General features: G+C 41.3%; 1 protein-coding gene across 1 annotated transcript; it reads right to left on the bottom strand.

Annotated features, from left to right (window-relative positions):
* On the bottom strand, positions 1-22,035 carry LOC311056974 (solute carrier organic anion transporter family member 2B1-like). The gene is made up of 15 exons (XM_084073841.1): positions 21,943-22,035; positions 18,152-18,247; positions 17,871-18,008; positions 17,409-17,571; positions 16,766-17,002; positions 15,561-15,659; positions 10,985-11,115; positions 10,657-10,738; positions 9,914-10,078; positions 8,750-8,939; positions 8,413-8,560; positions 3,268-3,440; positions 2,186-2,250; positions 1,874-1,994; positions 1-695 (listed from the first exon to the last, which is right to left on the bottom strand). The coding sequence occupies exons 2-15, from the start codon at positions 18,206-18,208 to the stop codon at positions 509-511; spliced, it is 1,956 nt and encodes a 651-aa protein (XP_083929967.1). The 5' UTR covers positions 18,209-18,247; positions 21,943-22,035; the 3' UTR covers positions 1-508.
* Between the last annotated feature and the right edge of the window lie 5,402 nt (positions 22,036-27,437).

The raw sequence follows: 27,437 nt of genomic DNA, 5'->3' as shown, positions 1-27,437 counted from the left end.
TGTTGGGCTCAGTGCACATTACATATCCTTTAAATAAATATTACACTTAAATTTTATATATTAGAAACCATGATTTAATCCCATACAGCAACATTCCCCACTATACAATATATACTGTTAGCTGCAGTAAACACATGGAGGCAACACAATTGCTTCATAGTAATTAACAACATCACTAAGCAAATGAGCTATGTAAACTCCATGACAAGTAGACATTAGACTATTTCAGGTGGGCAGGGCCACCAATTCACGGTGGGGTCCCTCTCCACGCACGCACGCACACACACACACACACACACACACACACACACACACACACACACACACACACACACACACACACACACACTTTCTGAGGAGTCCAACTAAACTAAAAAACCCTCATTTCTCAATGACCTTCAGATTCACAGTAACTTAATAGTTCTTTCTTTCATCTGTACTCTGTGTTCCTAGTAGTCTCACGATCCTTCTTCTTCAGTGTATTTTCCGCCCATCTCCTTGCCGTCTCTCAGGTCGTGAGGCTCGGGCGTTGCCTGGAGGACACCTCGCTCTCTCGTCTCTTCTCTCCATTGACCAGCTCATATTCTTTTCCTGTGTCTTGGGACTGAGTTTTTGTCTGCCTCCGGAGGACCGTCATGACCATCAGGAAGCAGACCAGTCCGGCGGAGATAAAGATGGCCTGAACGCCGAAGAACCTACGGACCAGCAACACAGTACAATACCACTGAATTATACCATAAAACTGGTCTAAAATCACTAATCTAGATTAGATGTAAACAGAAAATGCTCAGTGTTCATTTATCTCTGAGAGTGTGCAAAAGTAACCAAACCACTGAGGATTTCACAGTGTAGACATGGATTAGCTATAGACTGAGTTAGTCTCTGTGATAGCGACCTGAGTGCATTGTTGTTCATAACTGTCATTGGAAGTACGATTGTGCAGAGAAGAGATTTGGGATTTAGGACAGTGGTTCTCAACCTTTTCTGGATCAGGGCCCACTTGAAACTTTCAAGCGTGTTCATTTTAATGATCAATCAATTGATTGTGTTCTGGCTTGGATCAATGGAACAAACATACTACACCTACAAAGTATAGTTCCTATTTATTGGTATCACAAAGAAATGGGGATAAAGCAAGAGAGGCGAGGTTGAGATGGTTTGGACGTGTGAAAAGGAGGGATGAGTTGTACATTGGGACAAGGATGCTGAAAATGGAACTTCCAGGTTGGAGGAGAAGAGGAAGGCCAAAGAGGGACTCGGAGTAGAGACGCTGCTCCTTTGCGTGGAAAGGAGCCAGTTGAGGTGGATCTAGAAAGGATGCATCCTGGTCGCCTGCAGGGAGGTTTTACAGGAAAATCCAGCAGGGAGAAGGTCACAGGGCAGACCGAGGACCAGGTCCAGAGATTATATCTCCACACTGGCCTGGGAACGCCTCGGGATCCTCCAGTCAGAGCTGGCTAATGTGGCTAGGGAAATGGATGTCTGGAGTCCCCTTTGAACTGTTACCTCTGCGACCTGACTCCGGATAAGCGGTTGAAGATAGATGGATGGATGGATCTCTTGACAACTTAGTCAACCAAAGCAAAACGTTAACATTGTACATTGTTCAGAAGAGAGCTTGAGTTCACTAGCCAAGCGCGTGCCCACTCCGAGCAGTGCAACTTGAATGACTCAAGTATTTGTGTCACTTGACAAAAATAGTATTTTGAAAATGGATTCAATTTCAAAATCTGTCTAATAAATAAAAGTCATCTTGCACTCAACATTGTATGAATATAAATGTTTCATGTGAATCATGTATGAAATGTACAGTACATAATTGAATACACCATTTATGAAATGTATTAATGAATGCAGGAGGTACCGTACTTGCCTCTGTCTGAAATGGTCCATGTTGTAGTAACGACAGGCAGTCGTCTTGCCACACTTCTCGCCCCACAGGATACAGGCACTGTCTATGACAGTGCCGTACAACACTGGGCCTGGCAAGAACGCTGTATAGAGAGACAACATGTGTGCGTATATGTATGTGTGAGAATGAGAGAGAGAGAGAGAGAGAGAGAGAGAGAGAGAGAGAGAGAGAGAGGGGGGGGGGGGGGGTTATACATTTTTATAGGCTCCATTTTTATACTTTTTTTATAGGCTCCATTTTTATACTTTTACTGTGTGGTGTGAAAGGACTCACCCAAGACCCTGAAAAGCATGTATTGCACTCCAACTGCAAAGGACTTATCTTCTGGATCTACTGTCCTGCAATAAAGAATGAATGTTATACCATGCATACCATGCATACATTTGTATTGGCACCAGTTGACAAATGCTATAGTTATTCTGAACATAACTGTGTACTGTAAGGGATAATGGAATATATTATGTAAAGAGTCAACATACAGTATGTCATGGTGTGTGTGTGTGTGTGTGTGTGTGTGTGTGTGTGTGTGTGTGTGTGTGTGTGTGTGTGTGTGTGTGTGTGTGTGTGTGTGTGTGTGTGTGTGTGTGTGTGTGTGTGTGTGTGTGTGTGTGTGTGTGTGTGTGTGTGTGTGTGTGTGTGTGCAAAGGCAAGGATACTCATGTGTGGTGTGTGGTTCATCAACAACATGTTAAAACACGAGCTCTGCAGCATGCTGCATGAAGCAATGCAAGGCATCAGGACCGTTGGAGGTTGAAAACAGTGTCAATCGCCGCAAGCTGCTGAGGGCTTAGAAGGGAATGTTACACTTGACCTCACAAGGGACACATAGAAAAACAAACCCTACAGCCATGCAAGAGCTGGGAAGCTATGCATGGCAAAAATACACCACGTCATCTAATCTCACAGGTTTTACAGCTGCGCTTTTCTGATGGTCATACTGTATGTGCGACCACACCCAAGTAACACATCGTCGATGTTGGGCAGAAACCTTGCATTTACATATTTCATACTTTTTTTGTTTTTGTTTGTTTCAGAAATTAATTCATTATTTGACACTTAGTTAGTGCCGGGCATTAACATTTATTTATGTATTATTTAATTTGAGAGAAAAAAGGGGGTAAACATACATAGTCGCCATGCGACGCATTGTGAGCTTGTAGATCTGCTATTTTCAAAAGATGTTCATACATTTGAAATCTTGAAATGGGACATTCTGCATAATGACTACGTTTACTTTTGGTACTTTATTTTAGTTTACTCAAGTACATTTTGAATTCCGGACTTTTACTTGTAACGGAGCATTTTCTATATTGCAGTATTGACACTTTTACTTAAGTAATTTTTCACCACTGTACCTGAGTATCATCATGAAGGAGGGGGTCTGGGAGAAGGAGGCGGTGAAGCAGGTGAGAGCAGCGAGCACCAAGAAGGGCAGGAGGAGGTGGGTGCACCAGGTGCCACAGGTCCCTGGCACCGCGGTGCCCAGAATGCCACTTTCTCTGTCCACACACGCACACTGTGTGTAGTTCTGTGGGGAGACAAGTCAAGACATTTTGTTCAGTACAGTTCGGCAGTGGTGGAAAGTAAGTAAGTACTTTTACTTAAGTACAATGGTGAGGTATTTGTTACTTTCCAATTTCCAATACTTTTATCTCTACTCCACTACATCACAGAGGCAAATATTGTACTTTTACTCCACTCCAATTATTTGAAAACTTGAGTTACTAGTTACTTTGCAGATATAAATTATTATATTATAAAACATATATTAACCACATTAGCCCTATTTTATACATAGCTATTTGAAAATAGCCGATCTACAAGTGAGCTTGTAGATCTATTGATACTTTTACTTAAGTAAAAAAAATCAGTACTTTTTCCACCACTGCAGTTCGGACCGCAGTGTAAAGAAATGCCATCTCGGTAGCGGTTTGGCTTGGTGCCATTGGTGCACAATTGCAAGTATAAGCTGGTGTTTTGGCCTCAAGTGTCAACAAAGCGTATGTAAACAGAAGCTGATTTAACGTTATGCTCTGCAACTCTGAACTTATCTAGACATTACCAAAGGGGTATGTACGGTAAGTTAATGTAAATGTCTAAATCAGCTGGACCGGTCATGCAATGGACTTGACACTGCCAGGTCCCTAGTACAAAGTCTGAGTAATGTCTAATTTAACCCATGTGAAAATAATAGACCATTGTCCGGAGAATTGCTTGTCGAGGGGACAAGGAGAGATGAGAAGAGCCTTCCTGAGGAGCTGAGCGAGTACACACAAGTGGATTCTTTTGCGGAAGTGTTTTATCAAGTGTCGTATGAATTTAAATCTATTTAGTTATTGGACAATGATGCAGACCATCCCCTCGGGCTAGGGGATCTAAACTCTATGCTTTCTGGGAGATGGGGTCCAAAAGTCCCAATACATGTACTGCATCTCTGTATTCCCCCTCTGTTCCATTTCACAAATTGCTCCCTTGTCATAAACAATTAAGCTTGTGAAATACACGTACACATTCTCGTTCTCAACCCCCCCCCCCTGCCCCCTCCCAACAGTCTTTCTCTCTCTCTTTCTCTTTCAATTCAGTTCAAAGGGGCTTAATTGGCATGAGAAAACATACATTTACATTGCCAAAGCAAAAGTGGAGCTCTCTCTCTAGTACTGATTGCTAGCCTGACACTCAGCCTAAATTTTCATTTTGTTTCACTCCATTATTCAGTCTGAAAGCCCTCTCAATGCAGCTGATTTCTGAGATGGGGGCGTGGCCAAAGTTTTTTTTCCGAATACTCTTTGGCAATTGGTTCATACTGGATTATCCCGATCCCGATTCGTCGTACAGATTTTCAACCGAGAAACACCCGCCTTCGACAGCGTCACCAGACCCTGAATGCGAGGCAAACGATTCAGGGGGTGGAGCCAGGCTAACTGATTGCCACACTTCCAGCAGAGGGACAAGAAGGAGAAGGAACCCACAGACTTCCACTTCTGACCACAAACTTCCGCACATCTGCCTCCCAAATATGTGTGTCTGTCTTCCGACAGTCTCTCTGAAAGAACCCTGATTTGCAGAATAATTCCTAAACATAAAAGTGAGCTTTTATAATTGTGCCAGTCTTTTGTCTTGGTTAATGAACCTCACCACACAGATTGTACAGTAAAACTATAGCTTCTACTGTTTAGCTCTTCACCTACAGCAACATTGTTCCATTCATTACCCTCGCCCGCAGCCATGCACAGTAGGGTATTGTAATCGCTCCTGTCTGGGTGTGTACCCATGAGCAAGATTATTAGAGAACGGCTGGCCAGATCTTCATGTAACTTGGTGGGAAACATCAGTAGACTTCCCCCGAAGTGATTTTTAACATTTGGAAAAAGTCAAAGGTCAGAGTGACCTGATGGCCGCACACTTAGGGTGCATACCAAATGGGCGCAAAAGGCCTTTCTTCGGCATATCCCTGGTTTGACATCTTTTGAACTACTGTTTGCTGTGTCTCTGCCTTTCCGGTCTTTCTCTCACTGTCGAGGACGCCGGTCAAAGTCACAATTAAGGCCACGCTCAAAATGATTTAATGGTTAATTTCTCAGGAACACAAACATCGTCATTGCGTGCTCCTCCAGGTGCATTTTCAAATTAGACTTTGTAGCCCACAGAATACATAGAGAGAGGATTGTGATGTATGTTACAGTTGTATGATGTTACTTCATAAGTGAAAGCCAGAGGGCAGCACAAACTATGATCTGTGTGATGCAATTATGAAATATGGATTCCCATACAAATGGGACTGTGAGGAGATTTGAAAGAGGAGGAGCTTTTTTTTTAAATTTCATCATCTATTCATTTTCTTATTGCAGAAGGAATACGATTATGTAAGCCACCACCTCTAGATTTACAGTATTTGATCAACTGTAAAAGGCAACCTTCTTCTCTAGTCAACCACCTACTAAAGCCACCCAGCACCCTCCCTGCACCTATACCTGGCCTCATCTGGCCTTCCATTAATAGATGTTTATTAACCACATGTACCCTAGCGTCCCTATTTTGGGCATACAATAATAGACAAACATTCTGTGAAAAAGAAACAAACATTCTGCAAAAAATTGCCTCACAACGTGATGCTTTGTGAGCTTGTAGTTTGACTATTTGCACTATTTTATGTGCAACTAGTGGTTATTTAAACATAAACAAAAATTATAATAACCAAACCAGGACAAAAATGTATAGACCTTATATTAAAGTTTCAACAATTTCTCATTCACTAATATTTACAAAAGTTGTTCTGTATTAGTAAATAACTACTAACTACTTAGTAATAGGTAACTACATATTATCAACTGACTTGTAAAATCAGTCAATTCATTTGTTTGATATGATCATGTTTATCAATTATAGATCTTTAACATAACTAAGAGTGTGTTGGAAATAGACGATTTTAGCATAATGACAACATGCCCAAAATAGCAAAGGCTAGTTGAAAGTGGTTTTACCCTAAAAAAGAATATAGGGTAGCCTATATTTGGCCTCTGTATTGGGAAATGAGTATGCACGTACTGATATAGTAAATTAATCATTCATTCCTGACTTTTAGTATAGTTCTCAAGAGACACCTGGACTTCACAGCACGTCAGTGTGTCTGCCTCAGCACACCGTTTGGTAAAAACGCTCCAAAATAATTTTAAGAGCAAACTAGCAATGTAAAAAGGTAATTGTTCAGAAGATGATTATTCAACATATCAATATGTGTTATTTATTATCCATATGGTTGGTCATGGGTGTCTGACTCTCACAACACCCACTGGAGCACCGCTATGGCTGCATTTCTAATGCGGCTCTGTGCCCTGTGACTGCGGACCACTTGGACATCAAACCTAAACAGTCAAAGCAGAAGTGAAGCCTTTCCTCAAGTCTGATGCCTGCTTCCTGAGCAAATCTGCCATCTACAGCACAAACTTAATCTAAAGGACATTTGCCAACACAAATTTGCCAACTATTTGTCAACAATTTGACATTTGCCAACACATGCCTGCTTCCTGAGCAAATCTGCCATCTACAGCACAAACTTAATCTAAAGGACATTTGCCAACACATGGGTTATGATGTAACCATCCCTTGTGCTCAGTTGAAAGACATCTGGTATATAGATGTTAGAGGACAGGCTGGTGGGAGATATTGGATGTATCTGGAAGAGGCTTTAAGGTAAAACAAAAAAAAAGTTTTGTCGGTTCAACTCTCCCTTGCTCAACTACCCAAGAACTCAACACACTTAAAAATCTAAATTGCATCAGTGAAACTGCTGGCTAATGCTACTCTGGACTGAATCCAAAGTCTGGCAAGCATTCTCTGATCTTGTTGGCATATTAAGCAAAAGATTGAGGCGTGCTCCTCCACTGGTTTATATCCCCATTTGAATCTACAGGCCCTGACACACCAAGCCCAATTAGAAGAACTAACGGCGACTGATCAGATCGCGTTACATCTCCTTCCATAAAAGTTGCGCTGACTACAGCTGACGATCAGCTGATAGCCGACTTGCACGTACATGTTCTGTGCCTGCATAAGAGGAAATAGTTTTCTATACCATGAGCTTGTAGATCTGCTATTTTTGCAAATCTTTGAATATATATTTTTTAAAGAGAACATTTGTAACTCAAATCTTTGCTTCTGGGGGTCCCTGGAACAACATAGTTTGAGATGGGGGTCAAACTTTTCCAAAATTATATGTATTTGGCCACGGACCCTCATCTCAAAAATATTTTGTTCCAGGGACCCCCCAGAACCAAGATTTGATTTAAAAATATTGTTTGGTTTAAAAATATGTATATTCAAAGATTTGCAAAAGATTTCATGATTTTTCAAAAATAGCAGATCTACAAGCTCATAGTGTGGCACTCGGGCGCTATGAGTTTGCATATCTGCTATTTTTTAATAGCCAAAGTATAAAATAATGGTTTAAGTGGTTACACAGATGCATTCCCGGTCTTAATGGGTTAACCACACACAGAGAGAATATATATTCCTTTGCACATGCCACATTTCATGCCCAGAATCTGTGAGTCATAACTGACACAGAGTTAAGAAAGACAAGGATATGAATAGGAAAAACAAGATCATGTACTGTAGCAAGCAGATGACAGTTGTGCTTCAATAGTCACGTCCTGTATACCCAGACCTGCAATATCTTGATGAAAGAGGAAGAAATGTGATGTTTGAAATATACTATAATGCTTGTTTACACAGCTTAGGAGTGAGTAAGTACAGTATGTACTGTATATGTTTAAAGAGAACATTTGTAACTCAAATCTTGGCTTCTGGGGGTCCCTGGAACACATTTTATATTTTTATATTTTTATATTTTTATATTTTTATATTTCTATATTTTTATCGGCCTCAGGTCTTAATGGGTTAAGAGTGTCTGCTTCCTCTGCTAAATGCCTACATTGTAAATAGCCACACTATTGGTCTTTTCGTCCTGTCTCACTCCCCTCTTCCAAAGCAAGCAGACCTACCGTAACTTTCTGGCTCATGTTATCCATCTTCATAGCAAGACAGCCTGCATGACAGGGGGACCTGAACTCTATTCCATCAGAGCCACAGATTGGGTTGAAGGCCTCATTGTTACAATTACATCCAGCGTTACATGACCATGGATCCGCGCTAAAGAGATGCATACAGTACAAGCACAAATGAATACGCTTCTATTAATAAACATTAATACAATACAATATATACACACACACACACACACACACACACACACACACACACACACACACACACACACACACACACACACACACACACACACACACACACACACCATGTAGTTCTTTTTAATTACTTTACCTGGAGGGAAACACACCGGCGACCTTCTGCGTGGGGCAGCCAATCAAGAGCAGCGGTATAGCAGAGAGAATGGACAGCATCACGACGATGCAACACATCCTGCTGGCGCCGATCACAGACAGATTCAACCTTCGCATCACGACTCCACCCAGAACGATGCCCAGCACCGCCAATGGGATAACAACTCCACCTGTACGGAGCAGACAGAGTACATGTCTCTGATACATTGTACTACATAATCCAGGTGCAAATGCAAATACAGTACATGACTTAAGTACAGTTTTGAGGTATTTTTTACTTAACTGGAGTATTTCCAATTTTCTATACTTTTAGCAGAAGAGAGGAACGCTGGAGCAACACGGACAATTTAGGCCTTTTTATTTAATGCGGTGCAAGTAACAAGATAGACTGACGTTTCGGTCTTGCGACCTTCCTCAGAGTCAGTCATGACTCCGTGTTGCTCCAGCGTTCCTCTCTTCTGCTACTATATCATCCCTACTCTTGTGACGCACCGGACTGGCCGTTTAAGGCTGAGGCGCAACGGTAGAATCCCTTTGTTTTCTATACTTTTACTTCTACTCCACAACCTCTCAGAGACGAATTTTTTACTCCACTATAATTGTTTGAAAACCTTTGTTAGTTACTTTGTAGATTTTGATTATTATTACAAAACATACATTAACCACTTCAGCCCTGTATACATTTCAGCCATTTGAAAATAGCTGATCTACAAGCTCACAATGCGCCGCATTGTGAGCTTGCAGATCTGCTATTTTCAAAAGATTTTTATACATTTGGAAAGTTGAAATGGGACATTCTGCATAATGAGTATTTTCTACTTTCGGTACTTTAAGCACATTTTGATATTAATACTTTTGTACTTTTACTCAAGTAAATTTTGAATTCCGGACTTTTACTTGTAACAGAGTATTTCTATATTGCAGTATTTATACTTTTACTTAAGTAAAACATTTGAGTACTTTTCCCACCACTGCAGATATGATGGAGGGCATATACAAGAACTTGGGGCAATGAAGGCCTATAGTTACAGAGACTCTCCTGTAATTGAACGGTGAACCCGTCCGTTTTCATTGCACTTCATGGAGTCCCATTTCATGCTGACTATACTTAAAAATTAAGTGCAGAGCTTGTGTGCTCGCTCACCTATCATCATGTTGGCTATAGAAAAAGACAGGCTGAACTGTCGCTCAATGAACTTGGCCATGAAGGTGGCAACGCCGACCACCAGCGCAGCCATGAACACCTGGGCAAACACCACCAACAGGTAGACGGGGCTCCGGAACGTCCGCAGGGCAATACTAGGGAAACCTGGGGGAACGGAAGGATGAGAATGGGTGAGGATGAGAAGAAGAGGAAGAGAGGGACAAACGCAAGAGGAAGAATGAGACGTGTTGTGGAGATAATATATTTCTTTCATCAATTAACCCATTAAGATTAAGATTAAGATTCTACAAATGTCTTCTAGAGAGCTTTCTGCAAAACGTATGTTTCTATATATCAGTGGTGCTCAAACTTTTTCATGTCAAGGACCCCCAAAATGATATGTATTTGGCCGCCGACCCCCAACTCAAAATGTTTTGTTCCAGGGACCCCCCAGAAGCAAAGATTTGAGTTAAATTGTTCACTTTAAAATAATATATATTCAAAGATTTTCACACATTTTCAAGTTCTTTCAAAAATTTAGATCTATAAGCTCATGGTGCGGTACTCGGTGTCGCGCTATGAGCTTGTATATCTGCTATTTTTGAATAGCCAAAGTGTAAAATAATGCTTTTTAGCTCAAATCAATGAATGAATTTGCTGCAATCATCATTGCCCTTCAGTCACCTGCACCATGCAGCAGACACAACAGGAAAATGGCAAACAGAGGGAGTTGAAAATCTCACTTTTGAGGAACTGAATGAGGGTTTGTTCCTTCTTTGGGTCTGCTGCCTTCTCTGTTCTTGGTTCATCTTCTTCTCCACCATCCTGACCAAAGGACATAGACAAATGGATTAAAATAGAGGACATTAGGTTAGGTTACATGAACATGATGCAATGATGTGTTATACAAACAATATATGTGTAAATACAAAAATAGAGGGTAGACCTGGTTTCTCTCTCATAGTTATTGACCTTGTAAGTAGCCATTTGAAAAAGATACACAATATTGTATGTAAAACAAAAAATATATATAATTTTTTTGTTTGGATGGATGAAACTATCGTACTGCACCTCTTTGGGCATGCGACTGGGGAAGAACATGTAGGGCAGCGCTGCGATGAAGAGGATTATGGAAGCCACCATGAAGCCCATCCACCATGCTCCGACCCAACGCTGATCTTTAGGGTCCAATCGGATCTCATCTGGAGACAGTAGAGAGTCACTCAACAATCAGTGAATTGTTGAAAACAACTTAAAATAAGTCTGTTTGTCTGACTAAATATCTAGGATTACAATGAAACTTACTTTGGACTTTCGTGCTCCCAAGAGGCAGAAACCTATATGTGACTCACATAAACCAAGCCTCTGTCATAAAAACCAACCAGTTCCTTACAGTATATGCTGGAATAACTACTTTGACTAATATCTCTCATTGGCTTCCAGATACCTCTCGTCCCCTAACACTGTCTTTCCTTTATGTCAGACAGAAAACCTCCCACTGCTTCTCTCAGGAAGGGACCGCACACTCCAATGACGATGGACAGGACTCACTTAATGCTTCATTTTTGTTTTATTTTCCGCACCTAAAACAATACCTCTGCCTCGCTGACTGCGTTTTGGATTTTTGACCTTTGCCTGCCCACTGTTTTTGCTCTTGACTGCTCCTTGTCTGTTTTGACATTTTTTGCCCCACTTAAGTGCTGTGTCTGCTTCCGTGCGTGACAGCCTGACTCAAAAAAACATTTTTTAACCACAAAATCAAATTCTCTTGTGAGAACCAGGAAATTTGTCCTTGAAATGTTTAGTTCTCAAAATGTACCATACATTTGGCCCTCGCAAGTATAGTAAAACAAACACACACACACACACACACACACACACACACACACACACACACACACACACACACACACACACACACACACACACACACACACACACACACACACACACACACACACACACACACACACACACCATTTGAACATTTCATTTATCTTGTTCCACAGGTCATGGGTTGAACATGCCTCCAAACCAAACTGTTGATAGTGGAGTGAAAGTGGTAGCATTTTACAGACTCAACCACACACACACACACACACACGCGCACGCGCACGCGCGCACACACACACACACACACACACACACACACACACACACACACACACACACACACACACAGACACACACACACACACACACACACACACACACACACACACACACACACACACACACACACACACACACACACACACACACACACACACACACACACACACACAGAGAGAGCAGGCACAATTATGACTGAGTAATGTCAGAATAAAATCTGTGTCTGCTTCCGTGCGTGACAGCCTGACTCAAAAAATATTTTTTTAGCCACAAAATCAAATTCATAATCAATAATCGTAATCATAATCAATGATAGGAAAATATTTGTAACAGAACACAAATATTTGTAGATTTGTACTCAGGTGTCCTTACCATACACTTCACTGCTTTATGTATGATACGCTCAATTGGTCACCTCATGCTAGGAGACATTTTCATTGGTTGCTTTTTGTTTTTAAATGTATTTATTTTAATTATCCTTTATACCTAAAACAGCTTTTAGTTCCGTTTCAGATCAATATATCCACTAAGACATACTCATCCAACCTTTTTTATTACCTAGAATTCAGAAAGACATTGGGAGATGTTCGTGTAAGTTTAAAGCACCTTCACACTGGAACAATTTACCTACTTTACTTAGATCAATTACTTCATTTCATGTCATCAAATCTACTTGTTCTTGTTTTTGATTCCTGTTTTATATAATATATTTTGACAACTTATTTTGATATATTCTTGTATTTTCTTTTTACTTATTTAATTTTCTTTAGATGACATGCGTAGCAGATGTAGAATGGTCTGGAATACATGCACACGGCGTAGTGTCATCAGTGGGTCGTACCTAGGGGGGCGGAGTCGGCTTGGGGGAAAACACAGATTTCCCCCAGCTGGTATAGACCGAGGGATGTGGGGTTTTCAAACTCATATGCTGTAAAAGTATACCAATTTAAAAAGCAGGCGTCATGGCTTGCCAGATCACAGGCACAACCTTGTTGCCACTCGACAAGGAACGCTACATTAGCAAATTAAACAAGAGTCCGATTGGAATGTTGTCCTGACTGGACATAGGATCCAACACAACACAATGGCCCGAGGTTATCTGATTTAATCGCCTGGTAAGAGACACTATTACATTTTCTATAGATATGATCAATTAAACTTATCATAATATGAAAAAGCAAAAGCCATTCATTCATCAATGATGTTTATAGAACACGTTTTAGTGAATTCCAAGTACAGAAGACATCGACGCCATTACAGTTTGGAAACGCAGTTCAACATGCAGAGATTTGCACACAAAATAAGCCAAACCCGGCTATCCTCGTTTAAAAACCTACAGAAAACACAATTGTAAATCTGGCAATGAACACAGAGCTAAAGCAGTGTGTAAATCCTGCATGATATTAAATGGCGCACTTCGCCAAATGATAATGGCGTCGGTACGTGCCGTTCACAAAACAGTCTCTAAACTGTACTTCAAATTCACTATAAACATTATTGATGACTTAATGGTCGCTCCCTATGGGCCGAAGTCCAGACTGATACCGGGGAGGAATGTGCGAGTGAATCCACGTTATCAGTCTGGCCAATGCCAGGCTACCTCACTGGCAAGTGAGCCAGTAGGACACGACAGCAGTGACAACACAGAAATGTGTGTGGGGAGGAATTAATTGGCATAACGACTAAATTGGGGAGAATAAGGGGTACAAAATAATTGTCTACTCTAAATATAAAATCCATCCTCATGTTCACTCTGCACAAAAAAGAGGATGCAGAGATGGTACAGTACATTCCCTTAAAGCTGATTTTGTGAGACATCCAATTCAAACAAGAATAAGAATCAAATTGACATAAAAAATAATAAAGCAGTTTAGCATGCAGCCAAAGCACGTCAAATAGCTGTCTATGAAAGAAATACAAACTAAAGGGATTGTGACAGGACAAACTTCTGTGTGTTGCACTCCATACAGTAGTGTAGTTCATAGGCTCATGAAATTATCTCAAATTGATTATTTATACATAACTTTAATCAAAGATAGCCCTACAGTGAAAAGAGCCTTTAGGTGACTTTTGTTGTGAATTGGCACTAAACAAAACTGGATATTCAAAGACACACACGCTACCAAGGCACAATTCATCCTCTGTTCACTGAGCTCAACGACAAAAAATGAGGATGCAGAGATGGTGCATTGAAAGTTGATTTTGTGAGGTATCCAATTCAAACAAGAAGCAGAAGAAAGAATCTCTGCCAGGATGCACGCCCTTACCTCCCTCCATCTTGGCCGTGACACACTGAAAGCATCATTGACGTGAGCGCCCTTGACGTGCGTCAAGTTATTACATTCGGCTTCACCACAATTATGAATAATTTGAACTGCACCACACTGACTCATATGAAACGAGGGACGTACGGTACCAAAACACGCACGTATATACGCAAGCACACACGTACACAAACGCACGCTGGGACTGTTGTATGCTACACATCTCTGTTGTTCCATTCGCTCTCTCTCTTTCCCTCTCTCTCTGTTCCGCCTATACTCCGACTGGCATAGCGCTCTTGAACTTGTAACAGGGTTGTAACAGCGTTCTTTTGTACATTGTTCTCCCCACCCATTTAAATCTCTGCCTTCGCCAGCTAAATATGTGCAAAGGGAGATGGGACTGTTGCAGTTTAACAGACAAACCCATCGTTTTTCAGGATTTGAACAGACCATCGTCAGTTCATCTATTTACGGTGATTAGAAACGGATGTGTTTCTCAAAAAGAGAATTTAGAATGGTCAAACTTTACACACTGCAACACAAGTTTGTGCAGTCAATGACTGCAATATAAACATTGCGTCGACACTCCAAAATAGAACCTTGCTCTGGAAGACACGTCAGCAGATTTTGACATGTCCACTTGACACCCCCAGTGTGACTGCAGCCATTGTAAACAATGGGTGTGTTTGATGACGCGAGCGTCTGACGCTTTGAGTGTGTGTCAGGGCGTCAGACCTTGACTATCGGTGTGGTGCATGAGATGACAATGTTTTGGGAGTTGTGGACATCATGCTCACGTTCTGCATGCGCCATCTACTTTATTTCTTTTTTCATGTCGATTTGGACAGATATGGGGCCCACTGTCATTAAAGTACCTGGGCTGATTTGAACAGTGTTAGAATGGTAGAATAGAATGGTAGAATTGTAACAGCGTATTTCTACATTGCGGTATTGATACTTTTACTTAAGTAAAAAATGTGAGTACTTTTTCCACCGCTGGATTTGTATTCTGATCTGGAACAGGAAACGGGTATGCCACCTTCTGAAACCTGGGAACATTATGCACAGAGCCTATTGCTGTGTACTGAGTATCTAGTCAATTTAATCACTTGAAATGTTTCTTGCTTTTGTGATCATCAACACAGGGGTGGAGTAACTACACCTGCAATTTAGTAACATTCAAATCACCTGCAACTCATAATTTGAAATACTGATCTACGATCAGCTGGGAGTTATATCAGAAGGAAAAATATGGAAATGTGGCCGCTCACCTGGTGACAGCTTGTCGATGTCCACATAAAAGCGCAACATGAAGCCACCCATGATGAAACCAAAAGCAGGGCCAATACAGGTTACCGCCAGAAGAATGCCTGCAAAGAGGAGAGAAACCACAGTGAAACTGTTTAATGACGTTAATGTCGTTGCTTTTGGCAGAGAAACGGGCAAATACAAAGTTGACTTGGTGGTTTCAGACTGTCCAGTTACAAGAAGGTCACACTTTTTTTCTTATACATGTGTAACTACTATTTGTCACCTTTTTGTCACCACAAAGGTGACAAATAGTGGCGAAAAAGCGAAGAAAACAGTTCCTGCCTGTGTTCTGTGCCTTCTTTTATACAGTGGCGGCAGCCATCAAGAAAGTCTCCCATTGTGCATCTATCATGCAGCTGGCACCCACAGCAGCCTGCTCCAATTATCCCTGAGGGACAAAAAACCTCTTATTTCCTGTCTTAGTTTATCCCCCACTCAGCAAAGAGGTCAGGGAGCACCGACTTATCTCAGAACAGCACCCAAACGAGGTGGCTCACCAGACTGCATCCTGAAGTTTCAACATTCTGGGATTTAATCCCGTTCATCTGTGAGGCATCTGTCCCTGTCATTCCAAACTTCACTAGCTCATTAAGTAAATTCAAATAAAATGTGAAAAAGCATCCCTGAAACTGGTTTGAGTCTCGTGCAGATACCTTATGCAGAGTAGATACTTAAGGCCAAGGCAGGTTTATAAATGGGATAAAGAACATTCTGGGTGTCCAAAATATTTGACAAACAAACAAACAAACAAACACATAAATAAATAAATACAATTTAGGCTACAAAAGAGTTGTATCAAATCGTTGCTGAAACCAGTTAACTCCATTTTTCCGCTTTTGCTTTTTTCCCCCATAAATATATTGAACCAATGAAAAGTATTAAAAGGCGCTTCTGACAAAACCAGCTAACTCCATTGGATCCTCAAACTTTCTGCTAAACCAGTTAAGTCCACCAAAGGGGGGTGGAGTTAGCTGGTTCCAGGCTCCACCCCCTTTTGACCTCCAACCTCATTGTGAGCTTGGAGGGCCATTCAGCTGTTCTTAACAATGATGAACAAAACCTCCTAACTCCACTTTAGTTAGCTGGTTCCTGCCCGACAGCAGAGATATATAATATTATATTATAATCCACACTTTTTTTTGTTTTACTATACACACTAACGTACCAAGGTATAGTGGTGAGGTCTTCTTGCTGGCGAAGTCATCAATGTAGGAGATACCAAAAGGGTGGATAGGAACAGTGCCAACGCCCAGCAGTAGCTGACCCGTGAGCAGGATAGGGTAGATCCACTGCTCTGCTGTGCTTTCCTCTTCTCCACAGTTCTGATCGGCGAACATTGTGGTGCCAACCGACACTTGGCTCTCTGTCTGGCAGAGGCCAGAGCTGTTGTCAGCATTGGTGACTGGGGAATACAGAGGGAGACAATAAGTTTGAATTTAAGGCGGGTAGGCCCGTACCGCTGGCCTAGCGGTCCGGCCACCTAGGCTCCAATGTCGCCTGACAGCGCGTCGTGGGTTCGAGTCCCGATCCCGACGGCCTTTGCTGCGTGTCACTCCCCATGTCACTCTCCACATTTCCTGTCTACCTACTGTACTATCAATAAAGCTATAAAAAGACCCAAAAAAAGAAGAAGAAAAAAAAGAAAATTAAGGTGGCTAGAGTAGAATAGATTGGAATACAATAAAAAAGAACTGCATAATTGCCTGTCCATGGTCAGAAAATCGATAATTTAATCTTGTCAACATCTGTTACTGTCTATGTGAACGTGTGTGTGTGTGTGTGTGTGTGTGTGTGTGTGTGCGACTCACTGGCGGTATGGTCGGTATATTTGTAGAGTCCACCCAGAAAGTGAGGCATAGCCATGATCAGTGAGGCCACGCTGGCGATCAGAGCTCCTAATCCGATGAACCTGGGACGGTGAACACGGCTCCCGAAGAAACTCACAAACACTATTAGGAAGGTGCTCCCCACCTGCACATTCAGATAACACCCAGGACACAGCCCCGGATAACATATGATGAAGATCACCAATACTGCATTTCCATTCATTTATTTATTTTCAGTACCTGATCCTCAAGTTCACATGACAGGCTACAATATCCCAGTATGCACTTCAGGACTCCCCGAACAGGCATGGGTCAACTCGAAATTGAATTCACACACGCACACACCCAGACACACATGACAGAAGACATGGGGTGTGTCTGCCAAATCCATGGCATTCTCAATCAAATTAATATGTTCATTATTATCATATTATAGGGACTCACCTCATTGAAGGAAGACAGGAGGCCAGATTTCTTGCTGGAGAACCCATAGCGTCTCTCTATGGTGTTGATGGAACTCTTCAGATAACCAGACACTAATAGGAGAGCCAACTGCAGCAGTCCATGGCATAAGACAAAGAACTAAACAGAGTGGGGGAGAGAGAAGTCTTAAAGGACCATCACTGAGGTCTCACATACTTGACATTGTATATTTGTATATTCACACTCGATATTTGTATATAGAATTTGAGGAATACAAGTTGAATAGTGTGAAATAGACATACCTTAATACTGTGGAATGGACTTCTACACCTGCTTGAAGCTCGTGCCACCTGTGCCATCTTTCACACGGATATATAGACTCGTGCTCTGTCCAAAATCTGTAGATCACATACACAATAAGAACATGCTGCTTGAATAAATTTGACTTTGGAAACAATAACAACAACAACAACAACAACAACAACAACAACAATTGACAATGTTTAGGGAAAGGTTTGCACATAAACCTTCTTCTGTTTAATTTAAAAAAAAATCTAACGTGGAATTTCACAGGTTCTCCACTGGGAATTGCAACTGGTAAATGCTGTAGAAGCTCTCTACTCATTTTGGGGTTTTGGTCAAGAATCACTGATCCAGTAAACACTCTTAGAGCGAGTTCCCAAAGGGCTGAGGAGGTTGAGGAGGTGAGGAAGTCGCCATCCCTTTCTGGTAATGTCTAATGTCAGATCTCTTAATAACCTGGATGAAGTCACACTTTGTGTCAGGTATGAGGATATGTGACTTAGAAACCTCATCTGTTTAACCAAGACATGGCTAATCTCTTCACGTTTAACCAATCACATGGCCGTCTCCTTGTTCGGAACAGGGAGAATGAGGTCAGGTTAAGGGGTTGTTTTGAAACCACAGATTGGCAGGTGTTCTTTCACTCCTGCAGGGACCCTCGTGAGATTACATCATATCGTGTAACATTATAATAGCAATTTCTGAGGAGGAATAAGTCAAAGTATTTCCCAACGAGAAAGCGTGTGAATATCTCCACCAGGCTGGATTATCTACCAAGGGCCGTGTAAGTGGAAGAATGTGACTTTGCACGGATGATGTACTAGGCACAGGTGTATATGCAAGGGATAATATAGCCTTTGCCAGTCGTTGTTGATAAATAACCCCCAACATGATGATTAAACACAGAGGTGATGCAGTATCCTGCATTGTCTATTTCTCGCTTCAAATGTTTTCAAAGACATTCTTGAGAGCAACGTTTAGTTGTATATGACATTGTGTGTTTGTTTACATGGCTGTCATGTTGGATACAGTATAAAATTCAAGTTGTGCAGCAGGTGCTCTGAGTCTTTGATTAGACAGCGGTCTGTTATTGAGCTCATCGGTCATTATCCAGAAATAACACACCGCTGAATTCAGCGATTGACCAATCAGAATCAAGCTTTCGGTTGGCCGCTACCTGTCATGGATTAAGCCTTTAAGGCTTTCATACAAGTTTCGGAGTCAAGCTTAGCTGCTGCTTATTCATGCCATGTGCATTATGGTATGTAGATATCTTTGATTTTGGACGTGTTTATTTTTCTCCTTGCTCTCCCTCTCTCTGCCCCCCCCCCCTTTTCTTTCCTGAAAACAGCAAAATGATAGAGCTTGCACAAAAAAATATTTCACCCACTGATTAACACCTGTGTAAACCTGTGATGTGACTATAAAACGGATTCTGATCCTGGTCCCCAGAGACCTAAAGTGCACCGATGCTCTGCTCCGTACTTAACTTGGCACAAACACTGTTCAGGGGTCTGGTATGAAAATAGTAAGAAAATAACTCAAATTGCACACAAAAGGGGCACTGCAGCAGTGTTACAGTGGTGTTTAACACTTCAAATGGCAATAATGCAGTGTTACCCTTCAGGCTGGGATAGAGGGAGTGGTTTAGTTGAGTTTCTCCAATTGCTGACAGCAGGAAAGCGAGATAATTCCTAATCAGTGGAGGAACGTCAACAAATTGAGACATCCTGTAGGGAGTCTGTCGAGATACAAGGGGTAATATCTAGTATCCCCACTGTGGTTAGAAATGTGCCAGTTTTAATTCCCCAGACCAACCGAACAGATGTGGAACTACTAGTTTAATGTTATTTTTAGTTGTTCAGGTATTATAGGCAGTGGTGGATAGTAACTAAGTAACTAAGTAACTAATTTACTCAAGTACTGTACTTAAAGGCATAGTAGGGAAGTTCAGAACTAAACAAACACCGCCACTCCAGCAGTTCTTTTCCCCGACCACCAGGGGGTGACGCAGGAGCGAGTTCCATAGAGCAAGGGTACATTTCAAGGAACCGTGCCCCAAACAGGTTGCTTTATTGGGATACAATATGCGGAAATGCCTGCCCTGCTGGTTCTCTGAATTTTTATTTTTAAATAGGCTCTTTCATGATAAATTGACCACATATATGAAGTTAAACAACTACATTCTATCCACACGCTATCTTAAAAGTAAATTCGGTGCCTCAAAAACTAAGTTTGAGAGCGTTTTAAAACCGAAAGTAAAACGTTCATACGGACACGGACGCGCACGGACGCGCACATGCGTGCGTTAATTTACGTACCGGACATAAACATAGAACACATAAACATTAGGGAAAATACGGATTTCAGAAGGAGGACTGTGTTTCAGTGCATTAAAACACCCCAGCATCATTATATAGTGGCTGATAGAGGGGAAAAAATGCAAAATATATATATATATATATTTTTTTAATTTAGGCTTAATGTTCCCTACAATACCTTTAAGTACAATTTTGAGATAATTTTACTTTACTGGAGTATTTCCAATTTTCCACACTTTTACTTCTACTCCACTGCAATTATTTGTTGTAGTTACTAGTTACTTTGCAGATATACATTATTACATTAAAAAACATATATTAACCACTTTAGTCCTATTTTATACCTAGGCTATTTGAAAATAGCCACTCTACAAGCGTTGTGAGCTTGTAGATCTGCTATTTTCAAACATTTTAGTACTTTTACTTTTGATACTTTAAGTACATTTTGATACCAATACTTTTGTACTTTTACTCAAGTACTTCTACATTGCAGTATTGATACTTTTACTTAAGTAAAACATTTGAGTACTTTTTCCACCACTGCTTATAAGGAAAGCCTTGATGTATAGAAGCTGAAAAGGAGTAGGATGAACAATGCATGGCATAACATGATTTACAAAATGTCTTATTGCTTATTAAAAGACCCATATTAAGCACAATTGAGTCTTGTATGGCTACATCATGAAACATTAGAATTTGGTATCATGTGGAGCTAAATCAAAAGCCAACATTTAAATAGTCTGCAATAACAGCTAGAAATTGTGGAAACACTATCTATAACACAGTTTTGAAATAAAATGTCAGATTTACAGCAGCCGGCATCCGTTATGTTACATCGCTTCCAGTTCTACCTTCTGGAAATAGTCTGTTACTGTTTAATTATGGTTCTTTTTTATTAGGCCACTCAGTCCCACCAGTTAGTATAGGCTGATGTTTACCTGCATGTTAATTGTAGTTTTTATTTCGTTTTTTTGTGAACAACATGCAGTTACTTGTAGTTTTAGACTTAGTTTTATTTAACTATAACATCCCTGCCGACAACTCCCAGTTGGATCTGGGAGGACTGTGATTGTATCTATTAGACCCCAGTATAGACTGGGGAAGATTAAGGTTGAAAATAAAAGAAAGGCTACACAAAGTTGGTGATTGAGCAGTACTGTATAATATTTTACTGACTATTTGCAGTCCTATCTGGTAGCACATACTCCAAAATCAAGTGATTGACAGATTTGTGCTAGTCCTGTCAACATCAAGGATCTCTTCTAAAAAAAAGAGAGACCTGAAACAGCATTGACTAACAAGTGTTAGTCAATTACATTTGTTATTAGATAGAAGCAGCTGGGTACAGTGGCAGATAGAAATACATCTATTTATTGATAGGTTGTACAGCTAATTTGGCTGCACAACCTTAATAAAAGTCACAATTACTGCAGCGGTACTCTAGAAAGAAACAGCTTAATCAGACTCACATTTGCAGCTTGTTGCACAGACACAAGGAGCTGTGTGGTGGTATTGTTTCCCTTTCTTGTTCCTCACTGTGCAGTTGTGCTGTCGAGGATTTCAGAGAGAGTCACCATGGGGGAGTGTGTGACAGCCTTTAAATCACAGGTCCCCCTCCTCCTCCTCCTCCTCTCTCTCTCTCTCTCTCTCTCTCTCTCTCTCTCTCTCTCTCTCTCTCTCTCTCTCTCTCTCTCTCTCTCTCTCTCTCTCTCTCTCTCTCTCTCTCTCTCTCTCTCTCTCTCTCTCTCTCTTACTCACCAGCACGCACAAATTATTCAGAAAAGGGGGCAGGCATCAGCTGTGGAATTTGTTTTGAGTAGTCAGTGGTTTGGAGTCTCTGCTGCAAGTGATGTGACAGAGATGCTGGATTTATGGCTGTGGAAGAGAAAGGAACGGCAGGCGACCATGCACACTGCTGTCAGTGAGTCAGTCAGTCAATCTGTCAGACAGTGTGGCTTGATGAAATGCATGTCCTTCTTGAGAAGTTAATCACTTAAATGTACTTTGTTGTATGTCAAATAGTGAAAATAGCTGATCAACAACCTCACAACGTGTCATAAGGCGTGAGCATGTAGTATCTGTTTTAACACCTGATATACGCTTATTTTTCCAAATGTTCATGTTACATGCCCAGAAACCACTTCCAACCCAGTTCTATGCTGGAAACTGTAAAACTACTGGCATCATGTTGGGCAGTAGTCACATAAACAAGACTGACACGGAATGCCATTTACAGCTTGGCTACCCATGTGTACACAAAATGTGCCTTTTTGTGAATATTGTACTCCCTTCTATTATCCATGCAATTTAATGGAGCTTTATAGGAATGAGAAAACATACGTTTCCTTTTTTTGAAAATCCCAAACACGTTGCATGTGAACATGGTCCGCAGATGAGAACCATGTAGAGCAGTGACAGTGAAGCTCTACTGGGGCCGGATTTGCAGTGAAGACTGCTGCAAGAACCCAAATATGGGTAAATGTTATCTTTGGTGAGTAAATCTCCCATAAGAAAATACAGCTCACTTCATATGTACTTTAATACTAAATTGTATTTAAGTATCAAGTATCACAAGTAAAAGTATAAATACATTTTCATATATTACAAACAAAACACCCAGAAAGGTTGCCCACTTCTACTACTTCTCATTACTTCCAGAATATTGTAGCTTTCAAGTAGTTTGGCAATTAATTTTTCCGCCATGTAGCTGGGTTGCTTGGCAACATCACTACATTTCAGCGGCGCACTAACATACAAGAGCACAACAGATGAGTTCTGAGTGCAGTTCACCCATCACAAACCATGATTTGTAACTATTTCTGGGTCTTGAGTGGATGTTGTCTATTTACACCAAAGAAATAATTCACCTGGATTTTGTCATCTTCTCCATCTTCATTGACTTCAAACACATCATAATTGCTTGTGCTCTTATCAGCCGGGTGCTCAAAACGAAAACCTTTCATTCATACGAACATGTAAACACTTCAGCCAGCCTGCCTCCAATATTCTTACCGCAAAGACACTTGACCCGTTCACAGAACACACTGACAAATCTATCCATTTCCGTAATATCACAATCTAAGCCTGTGCACTATAAAGGACTGGCACAGAAATGATCCAATCAAACATCAAAATGCATGAATGCAGTATGAAGCAGGCCCTAATAAGTTACCATATTGGACATAATGTCCATTGTTGTGTCCTATCACACAACAAACGGTGAAACGGTTAACCATGAACATTTTGGTCATTTCTGTTGTCACGGTGTTGTGGCCCCCGACTTCACGTCATTTTACTATTGTGGCCCCCTGCCCTGCCTAATCTAGTTGAATACCCCTGATATAGAGTCAATCGTCGATTTTACGTTGCATATACAGTACTAACAAACCCTAACCCAAACCCGAAGCCTAACCTCACAAAAAACAATACCTAAACTTAATCTTAAAGCCTAATCTGAAACCCTAACTTAACCATAAACCGAAATGTAACGTACTTAAAATGTAACGTTTTTGTGGTCCAGAAATTGAACATTTCTGTGTACAATGGCAACGTTTCATGGGTTAAAAAAGTCTTAGTTTTTTCTGCCATTTGCTTTCAATTGTAAACGTACATTTCCCATGGCAATAAATGGGAGAGACGGAAAGACAGATATGCCACTGTACCCAGCTGCTTCTATAGAACTGTATTCACAAATGCAGCCTCCAAACAGAAATGTAAATATACTGCAATTGTACTAAGACAAATTATACACACAAAACACAAAAGTAGGAAACTATCACACATCATAAAAAATCAACCAAAAACCAAAGCAAGTTGGAATGGCATTTAATGTTACTTAATACAGTCAAAATGCACTCGACAGCTGAAGGAATACCTGAAACTGTTGACCTGGCCACTGTGAGAATCTGTGCCTTTACAGTCTTTATAGTATACTAGAGGTTCGGCCCTCAGCCTCTCACATCTAGAGTTTGGGCCGCTACACGGCCCTCATACCTACGTTGCACCGCCAATCCGACCGATATGTCTGAGTCATAGTGTTTGTCAGAGTAACCATTGTACCCGCCTGTCTGCATCCCTTTTGTGCCCATATATGGAGATCTCTGTATCTGTCAGTCCTTTTATGCCCATATATAGAGATCTCCTTATCTGTCCGTCCGCTCCGGCAGGGCCATCTGTCGACTCACTATAGTGCGGGTGCAATAAATACCATTAAACCCCAATAAATTGCTGACTCTACCACCTTTTAAGGGGTGATTAAACACTCAAAAAGGCTTCACAGGTTGGTTAAAACTTAGCAAGAGAGCAAACAGTAGAAGGACTGAAAACGGAGGCTAAAAAAGGCTAAAAGGCTAATGTCTTTAATAGCCTGATAAAAAGCCTTGTACAATGTCCTCTAACCTGCAGTAAAAACACAATCACAACAGTGGCGTAGCCAGAACGCTACCATAGGCTGGGCCTAGGCAGAAGCAGGTGGGCACACATGCACGATACCTATATATACAATGTTATCAAAATGGCTGAATATGATATAAAAATAAAATTAAAAAAATGGGTGGGCCCAGGCCTACCTATGCCCACCCGCGGCTACGCCCCGGAATCACAATAGACCCAATAATAATTAAAAATACTAAAGAAATGATCTAACACTCCTAGGGCGCCAACTAACAAACTAAACTAAGCGTTTAAAATGGTACGTGGGGAGGGGAGTCGATGAGGAGAAGTTCAGGTTCATCTGCTCTACACACCAGACACCACACGCTTGGCCAAATAGTGGGGCGGCATAGCTCAAGATATCAGCCCAATCGTTCATTTTGTGATAGAAGCACCAAATTTGGCAGATGTCTTGATAGATATATTAGGAACAAAACTGGATATTGGGTCATCGCAAATTTCTAATTTTCAGTTTTTGTCCTAGGAGGCTGAAATGTTGCAAGAACGTCAAGTGTGTGAGTGTGAAGGTGTGCGCGTGTGTTCATACTAATTGCCTAAAGGAGGGCGTTGCAATAACGTTCATAACTTGCACACAGTGCTGTACTAAAGTAACTAAACAACCGTTGTTTAGTACAGCACTGTGTGCATGTGAGCTGATAGGGGGCCATTTCTCATCAATGGAGTCATCACTCATCAGTAGAGGCTCAATGTCTTTCAGCCAGAGAGAGGTGAAGATTGTCCCGAGCCATAGGCTCTGCTAGTCGGGCACAGTCAAGCCTCTTCTTCCCTGATCTCTGGAGACGGATAGCAGGGCGTACTTCCACTTGGAGCCTGGTTATAATAAGCCAGTGGTCTGTCCAGCACTCTCATTGCTCAAGTTAGTGAGACGTCTTTTATGTCAGAACGTCTCACAATGGTGTAATCTATCAAGTGCCAATGTTTGGAACGGGGGTGCATCCACACACATTTGAAATATTTATTTATGTCCACATAAACAGAAGTACAAGAATGCCTTGTACAAAGGACATAAACACTGCCAGTGCAGTCAGAGAATGGGAAAACAGCCAGTTACAAAGTGCATATAAGGCAGAATAATGTTGGCATACTTGTCAAACACAGCAGACAACAATCATGGGTAAAGGAAACAACGCCTCCTCCAAATTGAGCGGCTTCCTATAATAGCTGATATTGAGCAGTAGGCTACCTTGCTAATTGTTTGGCCCTCCTTTTGGAGAGGCCGGCCATTTGAAGGCCCCTCACAACCAACTTGTGCATGTGCCCTAGGCTACCAAAGATAGAAACCAAAAGTTTACATCTGTAGCCTAGCTGAGAGATGGTCTGCTCTAGCTGATGATATTTTAGCACTTTGGTTAGGAAGGCTTCCTCTTACTGCTCTAAGCTGTAATAAAAAGTACAGCCGACCTCGAGAATGAACACCTCCCTATGGTTTTCATTAACAACAATGACATCAGGGGTGTTAGCTGAAATGTTAGAGAACACAGAATCATCATTACACAGGCACACACACACACACACACACACACACACACACACACACACACACACACACACACACACACACACACACACACACACACACACACACACACACACACACACACACACACACACACCTTACAACTCACACACTTGACCTTACTGTAACATTTCAGCATCCTAGGACAAAAAACGTAGCCACTAGAGGGTGGGTTGGACTTGGCCAGAAGCACCACCGGTGGAAACACCCAGACTGCAATACACAGAAATCCTAAAAAGAGTCGCTACGCATGATGATGATGTCACACGCATATCTCTATTAGAGGATATGCGTGTGACATCATCATCAAACCCGGAAGTTATGCAGGAATGCCTACTGAGTGTCAAAAAAATACTTTCTGGCCTTGACAGCCCATGCATCCAAAGAGAAAAGTCATATCTGATTGCATTAAACAACATTAAACATTGTTAAACTCATTTTGCATGTTGCTTTGCCACTCGATTTGCCACTCGATGTGCCATTCACTTTAAGCATGCGCATATCCTCTATACGGCCAGTGCCAGCCTGACAGCCTAGCTTTTACAAGACATGCTGAAAAAAAACGAAAACCTGTTGGCTCACATAACACGATGTGGTACCAGCAGCTAAAGAGCCATCAAATATATACCATACAAGAGTCTTAAAGCACTATCACGAAGGTCTGGCATGTTTAACTAAACATGCCAGACCTTCGTGATAGTGCTTTAAGTATGGTATGCTGTAGCCCATTGACTAATGACGTACAACACATGAGTTGTACGTCAATGTAGGCCTATGTCAGTGTCAAGTTAAGTACTACTTGTAACAGAATTTATATTCCTGTTTTATTATTTATTAATAGAGCTCAGTTTCAGCTCTATTCTTGTGTGACTGAGTGATCTGTTCTGAGTATATACAGTAGGTGCACATTGTTAAATGTCTGAATGGAGTGTCCTAGCAGAGCAAGTAGGCTAAACAAGACTGATAAGAGGCCATTTGTATACTGCGGCTGATTGT

Source organism: Gymnoscopelus microlampas, assembly GCF_963454915.1.
Source record: "Gymnoscopelus microlampas genome assembly, chromosome: 12".
In the NCBI taxonomy this organism is placed as follows: domain Eukaryota; kingdom Metazoa; phylum Chordata; class Actinopteri; order Myctophiformes; family Myctophidae; genus Gymnoscopelus; species Gymnoscopelus microlampas.
This window is presented reverse-complemented; position numbering and strand designations above follow the sequence as displayed.